General features: G+C 38.7%; 1 protein-coding gene across 1 annotated transcript; it reads left to right on the top strand.

Moving 5' to 3' along the window:
- The first annotated feature begins 7,024 nt into the window (after positions 1-7,024).
- LOC105054023 (uncharacterized) lies at positions 7,025-8,482 on the top strand. The gene has a single exon (XM_073245672.1). The coding sequence runs from the start codon at positions 7,409-7,411 to the stop codon at positions 8,267-8,269; it is 861 nt and encodes a 286-aa protein (XP_073101773.1). The 5' UTR covers positions 7,025-7,408; the 3' UTR covers positions 8,270-8,482.
- The last annotated feature ends 16,154 nt before the right edge of the window (positions 8,483-24,636 follow it).

Here is a 24,636-nt window from a genome sequence, read left to right as displayed (position 1 = left end):
AAAAATTTGAAAAATCCAAACTCGAGTTTGATTTGAGCCCAGGCCTGAACCCGAATCTGACTGGGTTAGACCAAATTTGCCCATTTGGGCTAGAAACTGGACTGGTCCAAACTTAACTAACAATAGTGTTGACTTCAAGCTTCTGGCCAAATACACCTCATTACAACATGCCCCATACTCCTTTCCTCTCACCCCCAACCTCTTGACCACCTCACTATCGACACATGAACGGCCACAAAGTGAATCATCCATCCATCCTCCATCCAAAAGATAGGGCATGGGTGGAACAAGATGCAATGTAGCATCCCATCCTTTCGGTAGTTGAGTGAGCTAATCTAAAGAGTCTGCTCCTCCTAAATCCCCTCTCAGATCTCCATCACCTATTGCTGGTTGATGACGAAATGCTGGAAGATCCTCCTATTCTGCCCCACCACCTCCTTCCAAGCTAGCCTAGCATGGCGAGGAATCCTTGACTAGCGAAGATGATAAGTGGATAGAGATACCCAAATCTACGATCAAGAACTTGTTCAGGAGCTTGTCCAATGCCTCCCTAATCCAATCTGAGTAACTAGACATAAGTGACTGGTCGATCAGCTGCTCATGGCAGTTCCCCATGTCGTCTTTTACCGCCATTAATGGTGATATTTTGGTTTGTTTCCGCATATGGTCATCGAAGGGCCTATCGGATGGAGCCTCACCACCATCATGTGTGCTATTATTGTACTGCATGTCAAAGAATGTGAAGAAAGCGATGGAAGGGGCGAGAAGTGTTTTTATGATGGCTATCAAGAAAAAGAAAAGGTTTGCGATAATTAGTTGGAGAGAAAGGGGTGGGAAGATAGAAAGAATGGGAAGAGAGGAAGAAGGGAAAAAATGAGAAAAAATTAATCTTCGAAACCAGGGCTGGGTTCAAACTTATGTTGCCTTTATTTCAGTCCGACCTTGGGCTTGGCCTGGGTCAATGATACGCCCAATCTCAACCCAAAAATACACGCGCTCTGTATATGAGCTAGGTCCACAATGTTTCAGGCCTAGTCCATAGTCTGATCTCAAGGTGCTCTAGGCTGATGGGCCTCAAATTGGTCCCGGCCCATTTGCAGCCCTAGTCATGGTGTTGGCTGCAGCGGGTCCGAATTTTTATATGCTTTACTTAATACCTCAGACTTTCCCACTTTAGAAGTTGAAACAGTCGTTCTTCCACCAGTCCTCTCCTAAGCATGCCTTCGCTAAAGCTCATGATGGCTTACACACCCCGGATTTCATGAGGAATCAGAACTTAATTGCATATATGCCACCTATGCCTGGGAATCATCAAGTCTAAGGCTGCCAATAATCCAGCTAATTTGAACGTTGGAAGTCCCAATAGCTAGAGCAGAGTTCCCAAAGTCAGGGATAGACCATGAAAGGAGAGCAGCAAGGTTCAGAGATACAAACATTAAAGTCCATCATGTGATTCTAAACTTCAATGAGACATTCTTTATTGTTAATCATGCTTCCAACAATCATGTTCTTGATGCTTTAGAGGAGAATGGAAGTGTGGAAGAACGTATTATTTCTTTTACCTTCCAGAATTCGTTTGGCTGAACTTCTTTATTAAGGAGAAGTGGAGAACATAAACCAGCATTCATTCGTGCACATGAGAAGGATGTAATAGTAATCCTCCCTTCTGTCTCATGTTAAACCTTAAAACCTCTCCTGGCATTCCTCCTAAAATAATAACCTTGAAACCTAACCCAAATAATAGAGGATTCAATAGAACATTTGGCAACTGATAATCGGGGCACTCCCAAGCTTAAGAAGTAGCTAGCCTTCAAGCTGCAAAAATATGCAATTCACAGGAGGGAAAAAGGATCACTGGTTTTAAAGAGAGAACACTATCATATCACTACAATTAACTTTGGGAGAAATGACATTAAATTGATCATTATAACAATTTCTAGACACATGTCGCGTTATAATACACAAAACAACTTACGCACTTCATCATCATCATCATCATTATGGCATTATAATTTAGCTATATTGTTATTTTATTTTTTCCCCCCAATTTATGCCTTTTATGTTAACATTTTTATCGAATAGTGTTATATTAATATTATTCTATGTTTAGGGTTTCATTAAAAATAAAATCTATGATTAACATTATTATACTATTATAATTTATGCTTTTTATATTAACATTTACTACTACTGCTACTATCGTTACGACTACTATTATTATACTTTAATCAAAAGCTTTCTAAATGTACAGTCTAGATTCATTGTGCAATGAAAACCTTGGTTTCCACTGGAGCAAGATTTGGGTCGCGCTGGGCTTTGAGATTAATGTACCATAGCTAATAATGAATACATGGGGCCATTAGAAACTTATTTGCATCATTGGTAAAATGTAAATTTCAAAGCCTGCTGCCAGAATCACCTCGCTCCAATGGAAGTTTTCTGCAGGTGAAATTATTAGCTATTTCTTTACCCGAACACAAATAATAATAATAATAATAAAGTAAATAGAATAAAATTTACAAAGAAAAGCCATGTTTCTACAATTCTTCCGGTAAACTGGTCCCGACTCGGCATCGCCGGGGCCTGACCGACAAGTGACTCACCACCGGGTCCACCGAGTCGTCCGAGGCGCACGCCGGGGCAAACGGCGCGTTTCCCGGGGCACCCAAAGAGGATTCCATTCCGATCTCGGTTAGGCGTGAGCAAACAAAGGCTGGCGGTATTAACCCTTCTGTCTCCCACCTCGTGTAGAGCATCTCCATTCCTACCTTTCATCATACCAAAAATCTCAAAGCTGTCGTCTTTCTTATGGTCTTGTCCCCCACAAACCTCTCTCCAGGTACTTCTGCCACTGAACTCCGCAAATAGTTTGAAGGAAGTGGGAGAAAAAAGAGACTCTACCTTCTTTCTGGTTCAAACTTTCACTGTTCCATCTCTCTTCCATTTTATCTTTTTTCTTCTCTATATAACCACCTTTCCTCAAGGGAATGACCAAAAAGCCCACCCATGACACAACGATCTAGACTGGGACATTCAAGTGGAAGAATTTGGAGAACAGAAACCAAGTCTAGTCTTGGTTTATAAGCAACAGCAAAGAACAATAGCCATCAAGGTTAGGTCTAGTATCAATTTGTCTGCATAGATGAATACCTGTTGGAAAGCTAAATGAACACGCTTTCTTTGTTATCTTTGCCTAACTTTGCATGTAGACTAGGTGTTGATTTTGACACTCTCCTAAAATTTTGTAGAAATCGAGCCCAATGCCGGTTGAGTCATTTTAAAATTTCATTTTAGTACCCTACTCAAAGAAAGAGACTTCACCTGAGTACATCATTATAACAGAAAAAGCAAAGCACACCAAATCAACTGCATAATCCCATTTTGAATGTTTTAGTGATTTCAGCAAGGGAAGAGGTTGGATTTTTCTTTTATTTTCCCCTTTTTTCTCTCAGAGCTAACATCAAATTCCGTTCCATCACTCTGATTGGAACAATAACAATCACCAGTCCATTTGCACCTGATGATGCCTTTGTCATGGAACAAAAAAGTAGTCGTTATTGATAAGGTCATTTCTTATCCATGCAATGATGTATCCAATAGATGGAATACATGCTTTCGGCCTTCCTTTACTCAAGTACTAGCAAAGAAAATTTGAAAGGGTTCTCACATTGAGAGCAACCATTTGATGGAACTTGTTTCCACAAATCCACATCATCTGTCCATGTCTTGAGTCCTCTTCTGACCCGCATGCAGCTGCGAAGGAACATGGAAGCATTTATCTCCTTTGGAAAGTTGTCACAGGTCAGGAGTGGAGCATATAGAAACAGTTTGTCCATTTCGAGCTCATATAAAACCAAGAGAATTGTGACTTCAACGCAACCCCATGACATTAGTCTATTCCCATGCCATTTTTACGGGCTACTTTTCATCTATTGCGTTTTTTGTCATGTCCAATCGAACCTTATAGAAAGTTTTTTTTTTTTTTTTTTAGGGATGGGCTTTGGGCCGTTAACTTTTTGATATCATGTGCTCACCCTAAACGAATGAACTAGTGGGGGCAAGCAACCTACCAACTTAACTATTGAGAATTCTGACTACGATGCAAAGCAATGCTGTCCAATTTCCTTGGCTGTAGATAACTGTAATTTACAAGTTAATTTCAAAGATTAAGTTGATTTAGGACAGCAGGAATGCAACTCAAAATTCATAGAATAGAGTAATTTGAAATGGCATTTGATTTAAAACGAAAAGTAACACTAATATCTGAGAGGTTGAAATAACTCTTCTAACTGCATCCGGATTGTTTTCTGCTCCATCACCACCTCACTTTGTGATGCTTGATCAAAGTTGGTTCGTCTGGCTCCGTTGGTAGAAGACACTTTAATTAAAGTTTTTTCTTTTTTTCCCTTTTTGCATGTGTAGCATCAGTTATTTAAAAAGATGGAGTCTTTGATGGGTGATTGTGAAATAAAAATTGGCTACAAAATGGAGCCCCGCCAAAAATATACCTATTGAGAGTCAAGCAATTAGGCAAGGCTCCGGCGCTTAAATAGTGGATGATAGAGAATTCAACAAAAATCTAATTACAAGAGGACAGGATCGTGTTGTGGATCCTCTAGAGGCAATTTCTAAAGCTAGTTTTTTAACACACACGATCGATCCTGGATCAATCAAAGTTGTTGGGCACCGGAATCTGGAGCTGCCACATGCCGCGACTGTTTGAGGCCCCTCCTCAACACATACTTACTGCTTGGAAGCCCCACAACCAGGTCATAGTAAAGTTAATTTTGATAAATTGGAACGCTGGCTTCCTCACAGCTTTTATTCCAGTTTACATGAACTCAGTGCCGTAGATGGAGGTTACGGCAGCTTGGACAGTTTACATGAACTCAGTGCTACAGGTGGAGGTTACGGCAGCTTGGCTTGGACTCAGGATGGCCGTACCCCTCATACAAGAGGATGATATAGTTTTGGAGAGTGACTCGATGGCAACAGTGACCTGGATTGATTGGCATTGCTACTCTCCACCCTGCTTTAAGGAAAATAAGGGAGGCTGGTGCCAGAATGCATAATTTCTTCTCCATCAATGTCTTCCGCAAAGCCAACTAGGTGGCAGATTACCTAGCGAATAATGCTGGTTTGAATTAGGTTGAGTCCCTTTGGATCGAAGGTTTCCACCTAGATCGCGCACGTCTTCTTCAATATGATCCCATGGGTTACCCTTTCCTCTTTTTTTTTTTTTTTTTTTTTTTTTTTTTTTTTTTTTTTTTAATTGGGGGGCGGGAATGGGGGTGTAAATACATCTCTAAAAATCAAAAATTTAAATATCTAAAAATTAAAAAGATAAATTAATCATAAATTTTTATAATATTGATCCAAAATGCTCAGCCATGAAAGAGGTCATCCAATCAACAGCACTATTAGCTTCCCAATATATATGTAGAACTTCAGCAATAGACATAAAGCCCAACATCCTCTAACAATCCTACAATAATAGATGTCTCTTGTTGTTGCCGATCTCCGATAAGATGATCGATGGTGAGTCGAGATGTAGCGCCTGAGAGCTGAGCAGCAGGAAACCTACAAAATGAAGTTCACTTATAGAAAATTTTTTGATGAAGGACCCCCCGATGCTTAAGTCAATCGGAGAAAGAGAACAGTAAAGAACCAAAAGCTTCTAATCAGTAAAACTTATCTAGTCCCCTTTTACTTAAGATTATTTATAGGGTGGAGAATATCGTTGCCATGTAACTCTCGTCCTTGAATATTTGAGACGTGGAAGTTATGACATTTACTAGGTGGTTACCCCATTATCAGGCATTAAGGTCGAGTAGTGATCCATTCGTAGACGACTATTACACCTCATGACTGTGGGTAGTTAATACTTGTACCGAATAACCGTCGTTCGATCTCCAGACTTATGACATTAAAATAGTCAGCATAATGTCGCCATCTCGACCTCGAACATTGTCAGCTAGACATGGACTAAACGTCAAACCAAGTCGATCAAATGCCGACTTGGTCATACTCCGCAATTTAAGTTGGCCTAATCGATAATGTCATGCGCTTAGTTGGGAGGAAGACAAAGACGAAAGATGATTGTCGCACACTTAATCGAAAGGGAGACGAGGAAGAGAAAGATAGTTGGCGAAGCGACAAGGATCTAACCCAACACCTCCTATAATAATCTAACTATAGATCAGAAAGTCATTTAACAACCATCATAAAATCACCTTCCACTCAAATTTGCGAAACATACAAGTTATAGACATCCAATGACAAACCTTCCTATGCAGCATGCAATTCCACCACAGGCATTATAGTATCAAAAATTTGAACCTCTTCGATTGCAATAAAAATACCAGACACTATGAATAACAAAGCTAAAACCATCAATACTATCTTGACTATGCACACTGCCATCGAAATTAACCTTTAGCAAACAGGAGATGGTGGCTCTCAAAAAAAAAAATAATAATTTGAGACACAGGGACTGCAAAAAAAAGAGCCATAGTTTTTTTCTGTTGTCAAAGGCCTTATAGTGACAATCTACTGATGAAACTCACTGGCTGGGGCATGCATCAGCACTCCTACTAAAAGAATTTCAGGAATCACTCTGAAATAGGAAATATGACACATAAAATACATGCATGCGTGCAAGAAATGCACAACATATAAATTAACGAACTTTAGTAAAAAAAAAAGGGTAAGGCAACGGCGACAAGGTAATCACGCATCTCATTTACCAGCAATACACATCCGGCTGTTCCGATGAGCACCGGCAAATGTTCCGATGCCCATCAACTACATGCGATAATTAGGTGCTGACCAACTAATCACGTACCATTTACTTGACCAAGATTGTTATAATCACTGCCATGATAATTGACGCAATCAGGTATGATATGCACAAATACTCTTACTCAACCTTAGAAATCATCCATGCATGATCACCCTCCTAATAAAAGTCAAAACCATACAAGTAACAAACAGACACGCTCCAACACAAACTGAGATCTGGACCACTAAATGGGCCTAATTTGGGAACCCAGTAGCTCACATGCTAAAGCCTAGCTCGGTCCGAGCACAAAAAAAGGACATTTACAGCCAAGAGCCCCACTGGCTTTGCAATTGCACTGTGCACCTACCCAGAGCCGTAAAACCTCGCAGCAATGAATGAAAAAGGAAATCATCCACGGAACCAGCACATAAAAGCACCGCCAAAGCAAACAACCAAATACCCACCTCCTCCACCACCACCTCCTCCTCCTCCTCTGGACCCCCACCTTTTCCAACCTCAAAACCCCTCACCCAAACATTACCTCTTTGTCCCTTGGGCCTTGGTCCGTTTATCCCGCTCGCTCTTTCTCTTATTTGTTCCGAATCCCTTTGTTCCTCCCCGCCGTTAATGGCGACGGGCTGGGTTAAATCCCTCCAGTGCAAATCCAACGCCCTGGAAGACGTCTACCCCCCGACGCCGTCTAAGAAGCCCCTCCTCCCGCTCTCCTGCGCCAACTCCTCCCACGCCCTCAAAGACGTCGTCTTTCTTTTGCCTAAGCATCCCTCGTCTCTTCCTAAAAAGCCATCCCCCAAGCCCACCCCGCCACCCCAAACCAAACCCCGACCCAGAACCAGACCCAAACCCAAACCCAAGCCCCCGCCGGCCCCGCCCTCGCCCTCGGCGCCGGGCCCGGCGCACTCCCACCATTTCCCTACCCTGACCGAGCTGCCGGCCGGCCACTCGTCCCGGCGGGTGGTGGAGATCATCTTCAGCTCGAGCTGGTCGTCCCGGGGCGCGGCGTTCCCGGGCGAGATCGAGATGCTCTTCCGGGTCCACAACCCGCCCCGGACCGTCGCCCGGTTCGAGGAGTACCGGACCGCGGTGCGCGCTCGCTGTGCCGCCTCCCACTCCGACGACGCCCGCTGCGCCGCCGACGGCAACGAGATGATGCGCTTCCACTGCGCTCCCAGCTCCTCCGCCTCCAGCGACGCGATCTACGACGGCGGGGTGGCGTGCTGCGAGGTGTGGTCGCCGGGGGGGAAGGCGGGGGGAGTCCGGACCTTCGCTGGGAGCGGCCGGGCCCACGAGAGCGCCGGCGGCGGGGCCGGCCGGAGGGCAATGCTGGTTTGCCGGGTCATCGCGGGCCGTGTTCGGACCGGGTCGGACCCCGAGTCGGCCGGCGAGTCGGTGTCCCTTCCGAAAGGAGAGCTCGTTGTGTTCGACCCTCGGGCGGTGCTCCCTTGCTTCCTAATTATCTACAGTGTCTAATCTAACCTAGGATTAGGCCTCAATTAACAATGGAATTAATAATTTCTTTCTTTGTTTTTTTTTCTTCTTCTTTCCTAGCTATCATTTACTGACTTGGTTTGGGTTTGGTGTGGTGGGTGGGGGTTGTAGAAAGGGATGGGGTTGGATTGGTAAAATGGTGTAAAAGTTTTCGATTTTAGGGGTACAGAAATCCAATTGCCTTTTGTTAGTATTATTACTTAAAAGTTGTTTGTTAGTGCAATGAGGTGTGGCTGTGGTTTTATGATATTTGCTGCAAGCGGTTGTTTGGTTTTGGTTCGTATCATCTGCTCTGTCTTGAAGCATTTTAACCTATCCATGCAAGGGAAGCGCGGTGTGTTGTCTTCTTGTTAGGATGAGAGATGAGGACGGTACAATCTGCAGGGGGTCCTTCGGAGTTGTATTCATGGGCTGTATGGTTATGAAGGTCACTGTTGTACCTTGCATGATTCTTTACCATTGGGCTTGATTGCTGGATTTATCAATATTAGAACTAGGAAATTATAACTACTTGGATTAACTTGATTTGCTCCATTGAATAAGCTTGATAGCCGTTGGATGAGGTGCAAGCAACAACAAAATACATGGATGGTGAAAATATGGAAATACGGAGATGAACAAGGGCATGCCTTGGTATTTTGATTCAAAAGCAGCATCAGATCATTCATCGGGGTCCCCCTTTATCTGCTTATAAAGAAGGGCGAATGCCTTCAGTGTAATGTTCTAGTGTTCTTAGAAAAAGTCCTCGATTTATCTCTCCCCCCAAAAAAAGTCCTTGATAATTAAGTGAAGAAGGTTCATGGAGACTTTCTAAGGGCATGTTTGACTATTCCTATAGACCGAAAATCTTGTAGGATTTGTAGATTAGACCATCCATTTAAGTAGTATCAACCAAATTCCACCCAACTTAAATACTATATGAGAAGGGAAAAAAACCTCTATGGATCTTTATTTTCTTCCTCAGCCTAAAGATTAGCATCTGAGTCTGTGTTTGGATATGGTTTTAGAAGATGGAGCAACAGATTCGATTCCTGCATGATTTTCAGCTTAGTTCTTTAAAAACATCCAAACATGCCCCAAGTATTTTTTATAAAACCTTATATCCCTCAACATATATTATGGTCCATGTTTCAAGATATTAATAATTTCAGCTGCCTTTCATGCTTTATTAGAATAATTCTTAATCAAAGAGAACTGGGTGCAACTCCTTTCCTTGAGAGAACGAACCGAAAGCATTTTCTAGAATGTGCATAACACATGGGAGACTGGTGAGACACAGGGACCATGAAAGATCATGCAGCGGAAATTATTCTTTAAACAAAGACATATTCGGTATTGAAAAAGTTCGATTATAGCATTTCCCGTTCACAAAATGCCATGTTGCACGGTGATGCTAAACATCTATAGAATAATTAGGCAACGGGTTTACCCTACTATCAATTGTGAGTGCCACCTCCATGCGCACAGCTACAAGGGGACATGCATGTGCGATGCACCCAACGCCCCAGTGTACCGCACGGACGAGTCCGGTGCATGGAGGGCGCGCGTCATGCTCTAGGGCCCCAGCATTGCGGTCCTGGCTCTCGCCACCGGTGGCAAGGCAGGTCCCTTTCATGGAATGGGCTAGGTGTCATTCGATTAGGCGTTGAAACAAATTGGATGAGTAATTGGTTTCAGCCTAAGGATTGATTAGAACGTAGATCAACACAGTATAAACAACTTAGTCTCGCGAAAAAACGAAATCCTCAAACCAGAATTTCGTATCATGACTTGTAAGTTGTGACAAAGGTACATGAACCAGCAACAGGGTGACAATGCATGCGTTTAGCTTGAGGAAATTAAGTTTAGGGCACAAGTACCTTGTGCCATGAACTGCAAGTTTGACCTGAGCCATTTATCTATGATTATAAATGTCAACTTTTTCTAATAAATAAGTTATATATATATATATATATTTACCTTTTTGATGAAAATATATTTTTTTTACATTTATCAGATCTTCTAACCTTTGAGTGATGGGATCCAAGTCTTATTGAATAAATCACATGCATGATATGTGTTGAGATCTTGTTTGCTAACAATGGATTACTTAGCTTATTCACGAAAATGCTAGATGCATCTAGATGCATCTACTTAGCTTTTCTTTTTGATTTTTGGTTTGGGAGGTGGGTTGGGGGTTAAAAAAACTCTAGCCGCTCAGTGTAAGAAATGATGAATTGAGCCAATCTTATCACCGAGGCATTTCTTTGTTGGCCAGCTATTGTTCTTTTTGGTCGTGTATTTAAAGCATTTCAACCTATATATTTAAAATTCTGGCTAGAAGGAGAAATTATATCCTGTTTATCAGCCTATAGCAACATAACAAGCTACTTTTTTTTCACCAAATCTACCAACTTGCCACGTCAATGTGCACGGGAGGGGGGAGGTAAAAAATTTCAATCAAACCATCTAAACCATCCAATCCAATCTGAACGGAACTAAATATAGTGGTTCGATGGTTTAACTGATTTGGTTCGATTGAATAAAAAAAAAAAATTGATATTTCGATTTGATTATTGATTTATTGATTTATGTGATCCACCGAAACCTAACTGAACCGATAAATTAAAATTAAAATATCATATTATATTTATATATATATCTATATTACATGCTTCATATATTTATATATATATATTTATGTTAGATGTATATTCAAAATTATACTATGTATTTTATATGAATTAAGAATTTAAAATATTGATTTGATCCTATTTCAATCCGACTTGAATTAAATTTGATTTGATTATGAACCATAATAAAGAAACAAAAAATAGAAATCAAATTGATCAATCCGCTTAAATCGAAAAATTATTCAAACCATTCAAATACTTAAAAATACTATATGAACAAATCAAACTGATATAAAATCAAATCAAAAAATCAATTATATTTAATCAAATATTTGATTTTAATTTTTTTTAAAATTAAAATATCAATTTTACTCAAAAAAAATTATTTAAAATCGAACCAACCGAATCATTTTCAACCTTACATTCAATCAACAATTTTTTAGAAGAAAAAAATCCTCGCCGCCCCACCCTCCTCTCCCACTTTTCATCGAGCACTCTGCCCCGCTTTCCCACCTTCCACCGAGTACTCTGCCCATCTCTTCCACCTTACGGTGCACCATCACTCTCTCTCTCTCACCCTCGATAGAGTCTTTGGCCCCTCTCGCACCATTCATAAATTATCTCATGTGCATTGCACATGCAGATTCTAGGCTAGGTCAAATTTAACTTAAAATTCATCTAAAGATTGCAAACCTCGGAAGTAGTGCTACGGACACCGCAATTTCGACACCTCTTCCAAAGCCATGCTTCTAATATACGGTAGCATCCGATACGTTGGGAAAGAATGGTAGCATCTTTTGCTTACAGACATTTCAATTTCAGCACCTCTTAAACAATCTGGGGCCAAGTTTTCACTGATTTAAAACTATTTCTGGACTGAGGAGCTACATTTTAGCTTCTTTAGTTATTTATATTTTTATCATAATTAAGAAAAAAAGTTCGATGCTTGATCAATGACCTAGCTCAAGCCTAAATTGTACTAAATCCAACTCTTATAACCAAACTGAGCTGTGGAAGAAACAAGTCTTGTTGGAAGAGAAAGAGAGACGGGATCCAGGGTGGGGGATGTCATACAAATGATAAGCCTAACATCCTTGACTCCAACATTCAAAAAAGGGAAAGCTGCCAAGAAAAGGTTGAAAGGCGCGGACAAGCTCAACAACACACACAAATTGAATCAATAGCCAAAATTTCTCAAGGCGAGGTCTCAGGCACCATGTGCCTTCACAGATGGCAGGACATTTTTATGGCCATCAGGAAAGGCCAGAACTTTGAGTACTAATAAAGATGGACTGTCTCTCTGAACAACGGATCAGAAATACAAAGATTTAACCTGCTATCTATATCAACCCAATGGTCTCCCTCCTAGACGAAAAGATCCAAAACATCTATGTATACCCAACTTGCTAAGTCTTTACATAACTTTATTTGACCGAATCGACAATCCTCAAACACTGGAGAAACTACTTGCTTCTTCTAGTCTCCTAGCCACTAACATCTTCTCAGGCCATGCAAAGGTTTCAATAAATCAGAGGGGAATCAGGACACCCAATTAAGTTAGAGATATACACCTGCAGTTACTACTGTTTCTCTACATAGAAGTTGGACCATCATCCTTTTTCTCTGGTTGGTTTGACATGGTGGCAGTTGAATCTATGGCACATGGTCTACAGTGGTAGATAACGCAGACAGGTTTTCTACTGTCTCTATTTCTGTCATATGAATGATGAGTTGAGAGTTGCGAAAGGACTTGCTCTTTCTTTAATGGTAGTTCCTGACACACAATGTTACGAATTAAATGACCTGTTCGGACTATTGAATGGCTAAACATATGGTCCCACCAACCCAATTTTGCTCACTAATGTAACTGCCAAAATTGATATCATTTATTTCTAATGTAGTTATGCACCATTTATTTTGCCCATCAAAGAGGAAAAAGGAAAAGGACTCCGACCCAAAGTTCTTAAAATTTGCTTGTCATTGTCATAATACCAATCAAACGTTTTATGTGAGATTGCACCCAGGTTAAGCCCTTCTATTTATGTGAGAATGAACATCTGCCGTTGTCATAATACCATCAAGTTATTTTGTATCCTCCAGTTTATTTAATGGAGAAAAAAAAAAAAAAAAAAGGTTGGAAACAGTCCTTCGACCCAATTTAAGCCCTCATACTTGTCATTCTCATATTACCATCAAAATTTTTCATATCATATTGAACATTTGCTAGAGCTGATCCCGAGATATCCGGAAAGCCTATGCTTTTTCTGACGGTTCTTCCAATTATTTGATCCAGTGCTATTCTCAATAGAGCATTTCTAGTTTGAATCTCAATGCTTTTCCATAATCCTTATAAAGCAAAAGTTTTATGAACATCTCACTCCTTTACCTTCCAAATAAAATGAATTTCCTAATTGCTTCAACTATTGTATACTCCCCCTTTCTTTTTTTCATAATAAAAAGGCAATTAAATTAATATAAAGCTAGCTGAGATCCAATATAACAATATTTGCATGAAACAAATCAACTAAGGGCATGTTTGGATATTGAATCGGACCTATTGGCCCATCCATCTTGTATTTTCCAAGAGTTTGTTAAAACCCGGTCTAGATTCTAGTTTTAAGCTGCAAAAAAGAAAAAGGCATATGAAGATCTTTTCTCTTTTTATAGGATTTTGGACTGAGCGGTATTTGATTGATACAATGTTATGCTTAAATAGATGGCTCAAACCACGAGTCGTATAGAATTTTCGGTCCAATCCTATAGAACCATTCAAACGGGCACTAAAGAGGTAGAAAGATCTTTCATCCAAACCACCAAATAGGAAATGCACAACCAACTCGTAACACCTAGTCATTAGACATTCAATACCAGTTAAATAATGTCCTGCTAGATCTTTATTACGAGTCTTTGATGTAATTGCCTGATGATTCTTTTTTTTTTTCCTCCTCACGATGCGGCCTGATGATCCTTCACCCTTTGCGTACGGTACAACTCTGCACTGAGTCCACAACACAATCTCTCCTGCTTCCTCAGGCGGCACGTCAACCTTCTTCTGCTTCCTCAGTCAGCACCTCACCCTGCAGTCTTCCTATCAGAAAAATAACACAATTTCGATGAGCATAATTGTTGTATCAGAGGTAGACGGTAGACAGTCCAAATCCATCTGAGCTCTATAGGGTACGATCTGCTGCAGATTATTGTAAAACAGTGTAAGCGCCCCAGCTCTATTCAAATCTTATGCTCAGTCACCCAAGTAAAGACCAATGACACTACAATGCCCATTTTTCTCCGAAGACTGAAATTTTTAAGCTACCTTTCTTTCTCTTTTTTGTTCAGGGAAATTATAGCTGCACGAATCCCAGGAAGAATAAGCATTCTGGTTTCATCTTAGAAAGACCAGGCAAACGGTTTGCTTCCCTGTGGGCATCAGAGGCCTTTTCATTGCCTCTCAAAATAAAATAGCAGTCAACCATAAACTTGAAAGGTATCCACTGCATTAATCTCACTGTTTCATATCCCAGCAATCTGAAAAATATATTTTCTTTAATTATCTTCTATATAATCCATCAACTCATTTTGGAAGGCACAATGAACCAAATCTTCTACCTTTTTGTTCAAATTATCATCCATCTTTTCCTTTGACCAGTTTTCGAAAGCATTATTCTGGCAATTCTCTTGCCTTTTTACTTGGTTCAAATATTCAAACATGTTTACCACGTATTTGACCTGCCGTCATTTCTTAGAAGTGATTGGAAATGATTGGTGGTGACCACACTAAAGCTACGATAGCCCTCCCATCTTCCACAAAAAGAGTAATGTTTGAAGAAATTAGTAATTTCTCAAATTTAAAACGAAAAAAAAAAATCACTGGGTGGTGCAATTTTTAGTCCTCTTTGAATCACAGTCCTGTGAATCGTAACAACTTCCTCCTCCCGGGGAGACGAATAAAGCGGTGCAACAAACGCTACCCATGGTTCTTTGAGCATCGCTATAGGGCCCAGACCAGTTTCATAGTTAGTTCTCATTATCCTAATGGTTATAGGGGCTACACACAATGTGCCCCATCAAATTGAGATAAGTTTAGTAATTTCTTTGAGCCTAGCATCTTAAACTAGGTCGGTCTTTCTATCATTCAGACCTCCAATCTTGTGCTTCACTAGATTTTTAATCCAATCATGGCAAAATTGGCATGACTGAAAAAAGAGCAATATGTAGCATAGTACCACCAAATCCAAATGACTTCCAGTCGAGTACTAGGACTACCAAATGAATGACACCACCATGAAGGTCATACAGAGTCCTGAGATGAACGGTATGAGTCCTGGTTTTCCCTACAAACCTGGTAGAACCCATAAGAGCTTAGAGCCCTCCAAATTCGGGGCCAATATTGTTTGCCAGTTGCATTCTGACAAGGTAATGCTGCATCAAAGAAAGGTGTATCGGCATCCATGCCGTAGCTCACAAAGCGGGATCATTGTCATAGCTCTCTTTTATCATATTGTTTACATTGTAAGAAGTGATGGCAAGTAGTCTGCTTCAAATACGCACAAATCCTCCGTTGTGCACCACACCGTGCGGTGCACAGCACGCCCCGTCCATCATGCAATGGATGGCCATGCACAGCCACGCACAGCCATCCATCCACCGCACGATGAATGGTGCGCCATGATGAACGGTGCACTGTACACTACACCGTACAGTGCACAGCAGAAACCCGACCTCCTTTTTCTATTGTAGTGAGATTAAGGGATCTCACAATTAGTAATGGTGCTCTCAGTGAAAAGGCTACTCATAACTGAAACAAATCACTGCAACCAACCAGGCCAAGGACTTGGGCTATTACTGCAGTAAAAGTAGGCTTCCTTAATTCTGATGGATAATTAGGTCTAACGGCAGTCTGTTACATTAAAGCGAGGCCTCTTATAGAAGTTAAAATATAGTTTTGAGATAGCCAATACAAATTAGAAGTAAAACAGGTGATTTGTTAAAGAATTTTTTATTATTCAATCACGGATATTGGAGAAGATATATCCTGTGATAACCCGGTCTATTGGGCCTAAAGCCCACTAAGCACATCCAGCAAAAAAAAAAGAGGGGGAAGAAGACTCCCGATCGGAGTCTTGTCCTCCCCCGATTTCGATCAGGAATCAAAGTCATAGGGCCATTAAAGGACCCTAGGACGAGCCCTATAAGAACCCCCTCCTTTCCTCTAAGAGAGGACATAACAATCACCGACGATCGTCGGAATTCCTCTCCGATTTTTTCGATTAAAGCCGCGGCCCCTCGACTCGTACTCGCCATAATTTCACGCCGCCAGAAGTCATCGGAGGCTGTGGTAAGTCCTTCCTCCTCTTCCTCTCCTCTTTCCCTTCTTTTCCGTACCAGTGGGCACGACTGCCGGCGACAGGAGTCGTCGGATTTCATCGGAAAGGGAAGCCATGTTCGACCTCTCCCTTTTCCTGATTTTTAAGGCGCCGACGGTCACCGCCGACCATCGGCTCTGGCCTCTCCGAATCCGAGAGAGAGGGTCGCCCCTTGCCGCCGGCCACCACCAGGCAAGGTACGGCCGTGAATGGTCGGTCAAAGACAAGGGGACCTCTAGGTCCCCTGTTTCGGCCAAAGAAGGCCACGAGAAAAAGAAACGAAAAGAAAAAGAAAAGAAAAAGAAAAAGAAAAAGAAAAAAAGAAAAGAAAAAAATATATATAATAATTATTATTATTATAATAATTATAATAATAATAATAAAAGAAAAAGAAAAATAAAAAAAGAAAAAAAATATATATATATAATTATTATTATTATTATTATTATTATTATAAAAAAGAAAAAGAAAAGAAAATATATATAATAACAATAATAATAATAATAATAATAAATAATACACATGAGAGAAAGTTTCTCTCATCTCTCTCTAAAATTGAACTTTCTCTCTCTACTTTCTTTCTCTAAAAATTTTCTCTCTCTAAGAAGCCCTATGGATCCCCTATTAGGCCATCTTCTCCACTCCTAGAGATCTATGACCTTAAATTAGTTTACAGCCGAAGGAGAAGATTTATTGGACTGATCATCAAATCGATCATCTCCTTATATTATGTAATTTTATTAAATATATGAAATAAAATTTATTGATGATTTAATATTTTAAATAGGACTGTCCGATTTCTTTAAGGAAGATTAAAAGATCCAAGACGATCGAGGTATGTAGATCTTACGCTCCTTATTTATTTTTAAATCTCCATGATTTTCATGCATATATTCTCTTATTGATGAAGTCATATTTTTCGTAAAATCAGAATCAGCATATGTGATATGAAAAAGCATGTTTTATAAAAGTATATGTCATATTTTTCATAAAATCAGGATGAGCATTGATTGCATGCATGTATTTTATAAAAGTTGCATGATTATGAAGCATGAGATTTTATTCTATGTATATATATGGTTTAAGAAAAAGATATAAAGATTTCAAATGCTCTCAGATAGCTATGAATGAATTCTTTCGGAAAGGTCGACATCCTGAACTAGCATCCACATAAAACATGACCCTGCTAGCGGGTATAAAATTGGCACATGAATTAAAAACTCTGTCGATTAAAAAACATGACCCTGTCACGGGTATAATAGTGACCTTAGCACGAACATCTGTGAGCAATATTTTTGAAATATGACACAAATACATGACAGAAATGATTTATGATTCATGATTGTGAAATATACATGATTTATGCATGCATGAAGAGCTTATAACTTGTTTTATTATACACTCTATGAAATATTTATTTTTACAATAATTGTTATTTGCTAAATGATGCATTATCATAGAAAACTAATGCTTGAACCGGTAAGGAAGCGAAAGTCTACTTATTGAACTAGTGTAGCTCATATTCTTTTTGTTTTCTTTTCCATGTACAGAGAAATAAGACTAGGACTGGTGACAAGAAAATCCAAACTTTAAAATCAACAAAGCAAGCTTGAAAATTTTGTACTAAGAATTCAGTCTAAGGATTGTAGCTATTATGAATTTTGAGGCTTGGATTATTTCATCTTTGGATTTAGATGCTCTGAACTAATTTTGGTTTAATTAAATATTTGAATTGAACTTTATTATTATATTTATTTATGATGCACCTGTCATTATGTTTAAGAAGATGAATTTTTGGCTTCATGTTATCGTGGGCCCATCCCTCGGTGGCATGGCCGTGTTATGTCTCGGATTCGAGGCGTGACATTTTATGGTATCAGAGCGATAGGTTTAATCAAGGGTAGAACCTAAAACCTAACAGTGGGTAGTTAGATTACGCATAGTTAGACTCTGACTTAAATTATTAACTGTACTACAACTCTGTTATAAAATAATGTAATAATGTTGGCATTTAACTAGGAAGCGATGAGCGATAGAGAGGAGGAGATCTTGGCAAATATGGCTGCTAGGACAAGAAGAGCAAGAAAAGTAAGATTAACATCGTGGGGAGCTGCCAATCAACCAGTTGAGCGGGCTCCTGATGCACCGACCACTCAGGTGGATATTGCTGGTGTATGTCAAGTGGTGGCTCAGCTTATCCAGCAGCAGGTACAAACTGCTCCTCGACCTACATTATCTATGAAGTCATACTACAAGAGATTCAGAAGACTCAACCCACCTCTATTCGAGGGTGGATCTGATCCTATGACTGCAGAGACATGGATTTGAGAGATGGAGAAGATGTTTGATGCCCTGCAATACCTTGAGAATGCAAAGGTCAGATTAGCTGTTCCTATGTTAAAAGGGAATGCTGAGTTTTGGTGGACTGCAATAAAAACTGCTTATGGGAATAATGATGATCAGCTCACTTGGGAAGAGTTCAAAGAGATATTTTATGATCAGTACTTCCCTGGGACAATGAGATTGATAAAAGAAAATGAGTTTCTAGCCTTAAAGCAAAAGGATGATATGACTGTATTAGAATATGCTAACAAATTTAATGAGCTAGGCCGCTTCTGCCCCCAGCTTATGAAGTTCGAAAGGAGTAAAGCCAACAGATTCGAACAAAGTTTAAGATATGAAATTCGGTCCCGTCTGTCTTCTCATATTTTCAATAACTACAAGGACGTACTGGAGCGAGCTTTGAAAGTGGAGTCTGAATTGAAAAATCATAATGGACTTTGTCTCAAGAGGATAGGAGCATGCTTCTTATGTGGCGAGAAAGGACATATAGCTCGTGATTACCCAAATAAGAAAAAAGATGACTCTAGACCTAACAAACCAGTTGATCAAAAACAGAAAGAAAATGCACGAGTGTTTGCTTTAAACCAACATGAGGCTAATGCAAGTGATCAAGTGGTGACAAATACTATCCCAGTCAATTCTATTCATGCTCGTGTGCTATTCGATTCTGGCTCTTCTCACTCTTTTATATCTCTCAAGTTTGCTACTTCTTTGAATTGTGTGCCTGAGAAACTAAATGAACCATTATATGTTAGCACACCTTTTAAAAATATTGTTGTTGCTAATATTATTTTTAAGAATTGCATAATCCAAATAGAAGTACCATGCACATATTGATTCTTGGGATGAACTGGTTATCTTCGTACCATGCACATATTGCTCGTTTTAGAAAAAGAGTGGTATTTCAAATTTCGGATGAACCGCAATTTTTCTTTCAAAGCGAAGTTCATAATATGGAACCCAAACAATCTTTGGGTATTATCTCAATCATGAATGCAAAAAAAGCTTTGAGGAAAGGATGCAAAGTATTTTTGGTCCATGTAGTAGATGCCGAGAAGGAAAAAATAAAGTTGGACAATATCCCAATTGTCAAAGAATTTTCTGATATTTTTTCAGATAAACTACCCGGACTACCCCCAGATCGTGAGATTGAATTTAAAATTGATATCACACCAGGAACCGAACCTATATCAAAACCTCCTTATCGGATGGCTCCTGTAGAATTACGAGAATTAAAGGATCAATTGCAAGAACTTTTGAATAAAAAGTTTGTCCGATCAAGTACATCACCCTGGGGAGCTCCTGTGTTATTTGTGAAAAAGAAAAATGGGAGCATATATTTATGCATTGACTATCGAGAGTTGAACAAGGTAACCATAAAAAATAAATATCCTCTTCCTCGAATAGATGACTTATTTAATCAACTTCAAGGTGCACAAGTTTTCTCCAAAATTGACTTACGATCAGATTATCATCAACTACGAATTAGAGATGAAGATGTACCTAAGACTGCATTTAGAACCAGGTATGGTCATTATGAATTTTTAGTAATGCCTTTTGGACTAACCAATGCACCGGCTGCTTTTATGGATATGATGAACAGGATTTTCAAGCCGTATCTGGATCAATTCGTTGTTGTTTTTATTGATGATATCCTAGTTTATTCTAAAAATATAGAGGAATATGAGAGACATTTGAAGATTATGTTTCAGACCTTGGGAGAAGAGAAGCTCTTCGCCTAGCTTAGCAAGTGTGAGTTCTGGTTGGAGAGTATTATCTTCCTCGACCATGTAATATCTAAGGAAGGAATCTCAGTCGATCCAAAGAAGATAGAAGCTGTGGTGAATTGGCCTCGTCCGACTAATGTGACGGAAGTTAGAAGCTTCTTTGGCTTGGCTGGTTATTATAAAAGATTCGTCGAGGGATTTTCTCAAATTGCAATTCCTCTAACCCGCTTAACTTAGAAACGAATAAAATTTGAATAGAGCAGGAAATGTGAGCAGAATTCAAGATCTAAAGCAACGATTGATATCTGCCCCAGTTCTTACTTTACTATCTAATAATGGAGGATTTGTCATTTATAGTGATGCTTTCAAGAAGGGATTAGATTATGTGTTGATGCAGAACGATAAGGTCATAACTTATGCTTCTCGACAACTAAAAGCTTATGAGAAGAATTATCCGATACATGATTTGGAGTTAGCAGCTATTATTTTTACTTTAAAGATTTAGTGACACTATTTATATGGAGAATCATGTGAAATCTTTACTGATCATAAAAGCTTGAAATACTTATTTACTCAAAAAGAGCTAACCATGAGACAAAGAAGATGGCTTGAACTATTAAAAGATTATGATCTAAATATTAAATATCACTCTGAAAAAGCCAATATGGTGGCAGATGCACTTAGTAGGAAGTTTTTAACAAATGTGATGACTCTGCTATCATTTCATCAACAAATTCTGAGGGATCTCGAAGATTTGCAAATTGAAGTGACTTGTACTGATGTTAAGAATGTGTTAGCAAATTTAACGGTACAACCAGCATTGATCGAACAGATAAAAACGGCCCAACAAAATGATATTCGTTTGTGTCAGTTTAACAAGGACATGGAGAAAGGGCTATGAACTGAGTTTAGGTTACATACAGATGAAACTCTTTATTTTAGGAACAGATTATGTATACCAAGAGATCCTGAACTAAAAAAAAAAATTTTGGAAGAAGCCCATAAATCTGGTGGAATAGAATGAAGCAGGAGATAGCTCGATTTGTATCTCAATGCTTGGTATGCCAGCAAGTGAAAGCCGAACATCAAAGACCTGTTGGTTTGCTAAAACCATTAGAGATACCAGAATGAAAATGGAAGCATATCATAATGGATTTCGTTACTGGACTTCCAAGGACAGCAAGAAAAAATGATGCAGTGTGGATGATTGTTGATCGACTTACTAAATCAGCTCACTTTCTATCTTTTCGAGTTGGCACTCCACTTGATAAGTTAGCCCGGATGTATATTCATGGTATTGTACGCTTGCATGGTGTTCCAATAAATATTGTGTCTGATCGAGATCCACGATTCGTATCTAGATTTTGAAAAAATTTTCAAGATGCTTTGGAGACAGAATTGAGGCTTAGTACTGCTTTCCATCCTCAGACCGATGGCCAATCTGAAAGGACAATTCAAATTCTTGAGGATATGTTAAGAGCTTGTGCTTTTGATTTCGGAGGACATTGGGATAATCATGTGACATTGATTGAATTTGCATATAACAACAGTTTTAATTCTAGTATCCGGATGGCACCCTATGAAGCCCTATATGGAAGAAAGTGTAGATCTCCTCTGTATTGGGATGAAGTGGGTGAAAAAAAATTAATAGGTCCCGAGTTAGTTCAAGATGCTAGAGACAAAATTTATCTGATCAAAAGAAGACTCAAACAACACAGGATAGACAGAAGAGTTGAGCAGATAGAAAAAGAAAAGAATTAGAATTTTAGGTTAGTGAGCATGTTTTTCTAAAAGTATCACCTACTAAGGGTGTCATGAGGTTTGCGAGATATGACAAACTGAGTCCGCGATATATTGGATCTTTTGAAATTTTAAATCGAGTAGGAGATGTTGCTTACGAACTAGCTTTACCATCAGATTTATCCAAAGTGCACAATGTCTTTCATGTTTCACTACTGAGAAAGTTTGTACCTGATCCAAATAATGTGATAAAGTATGAGCCATTGCAAGTTCATGAAGACTTAACCTATGAAGAATTTACTCTCCGAATTATTGATCGAAAAGAGCAAGTTCTAAGATGGCGCATCATTCCATATGTGAAGATTCATGAAGAGAGAAAGACTACTTGGGAGCTTGAAAATGATATGAAGACGAGATATCCACACTTATTTGAAAATGAAGGTATGTTAAATTTCGAGGACGAAATTTTTTTAAAGGGGGTAGAATGTGATAATCCGACCCATTGGGCCTAAAGCCCACTAAGCCCACCCAGAAAAAAAAAAAAAAAAAAAAGAGGGGGAAGAAGACTCCCGATCGAAGTCTTCTCCTTCCTCGATTCCGATCAGGAATTAGAGTCCTAGGGCCATTAAAGAACCATAGGACAAGCCTTATAAGAACCCCCTCCTCTCCTGTAAGAGAGGACATAACAATCACCGTGATTTTTTCGATTAAAGCCGCGGCCCCTCGACTCATGCTCGTCGCGATTTCACACCGATGGGAGTCATCGGAGGCTGTGGTAAATCCTTCCTCCTCTTCCTCTCTTCTCTCCCTTCTTTTTCGTGCCGGTAGGTACGACTGTCGGCAACAGGAGTCGTCGGATTTCATCAGAAAAAGAAGCCCTGTTCGGCCTCTCCCTTTTCCTGATTTTTAAGGCACCGACAGTCATCGTCGACCGCCGACTCTGGACTCTTTGAATCCAAGAGGATCGCCCCTTGCCGTCGATCACCGTCGGGCAAGGTACGATCGTGAACGGTTGGTCAAAGACAAGGGGATCTCTAGGTCCCCTGTTTCGGCCAAAGAAGACCACGGGAAAAAGAAAAGAAAAAGAAAAGAAAATATATATATATATAATAATAATAAAAAAAAAAGAAAAAGAAAAGAAAAAAATATATATATATAATAATAATTATTATTATTATTATAATAAAATATATATATATATTATAATAATAATAATAATAATAAAATACACATGAAAAAAAATTTCTCTCATCTCTCTCTTAAGTCTTTCTCTCTCTAAAATTGATCTTTCTCTCTCTAAAAATTTTCTCTCTCTAAAAAGCCCTATGAATCCCCTATTAGGCCATCTTCTCCACTCCTAGAGACCTATGACCTTAAATCGATTTAGAACCGAAAGAAAAAATTTATTGGATTGATCATCAAATCGATCATCTTCTTATATTATGTAATTTTATTAAATATATGAAACAAAATTTATTGATAATTTAATATTTTAAATAGAATTGTCCGATTCCTTTAAAAAAGATTAAAAAGTCCAGAACGATCGAGATATGCAGATCTTATGCTCCTTATTTATTTTTAAATCTTCATGATTTTCATGCATATAATCTCTTATTCATGAAGTCATATTTTTTGTAAAATCAAGACAGTATATGTGATATAAAAAAACATATTTTATTATGAGCATTGATTGCATGAATATATTTTATAAAAATTACATGATTATAAAATATGAAATTTTATTCTACGTATATGTATGATTTAAGAAAAAAATATAAAAATTTCAAAAACTCCCAGATACCTATAAATGAATTCCTTCGGAAAGGTCGATATCCGAAGCTAGCATCCACGCGAAACATGATGCTGCCGATAGATATAAAATTAGCACATGAATTAAGAACTCTGTCGATTAAGAAATATGACTCTGTCATGGATATAATAGTGACCTTAGCATGAACATTTATGAGTAATATTTTTGAAACATGACACAAATATATGATAGAAATGATTTATGATTCATGATTATAAAATATACATGATTTATACATGCATGATGAACTTATAACTTATTTTATTATACACTTTATAAAATATTTATGTTTACTATAATTATTATTTGCTAAATGATGCATTATCATAAAAAACTTATGTTTGAACCGATAAGAAAGCAGAAATCTACTTACTGAACTAGTATAACTCATATTTTTTTTATTTTCTTTTTCATATACAGAAAAATAAGACTAAGACTGATGATAAATAAATCCAAACTTAAAAATCAGCAAAGCAAACTTAAAAATTTTATACTAAAAATTCAATCTAAGAATTATAGCTATTATAAATTTTAAGACTTGAATTATTTCATCTTTAAATTTAAATATTCTAAAACAATTTTAATTTAATTAAATATTTAAATTAAATATTTATTTATGATGCATCTGTCATTATATTTAAGAAAATAAATTTTTAACTTCGTATTACCGTGGACCCATCCCTCGATGACATAACATGATGTCCCAGGACGTGACATATCCTGTTTGCTCCTTTGACCTAAGAAATGTACCATG

This window comes from Elaeis guineensis, chromosome 11, assembly GCF_000442705.2.
Source record: "Elaeis guineensis isolate ETL-2024a chromosome 11, EG11, whole genome shotgun sequence".
Classification (NCBI taxonomy): Eukaryota; Viridiplantae; Streptophyta; class Magnoliopsida; order Arecales; family Arecaceae; genus Elaeis; species Elaeis guineensis.
Note: the sequence above shows the minus strand (reverse complement) of the source record. Positions and strands in the feature narration are given on the sequence as shown.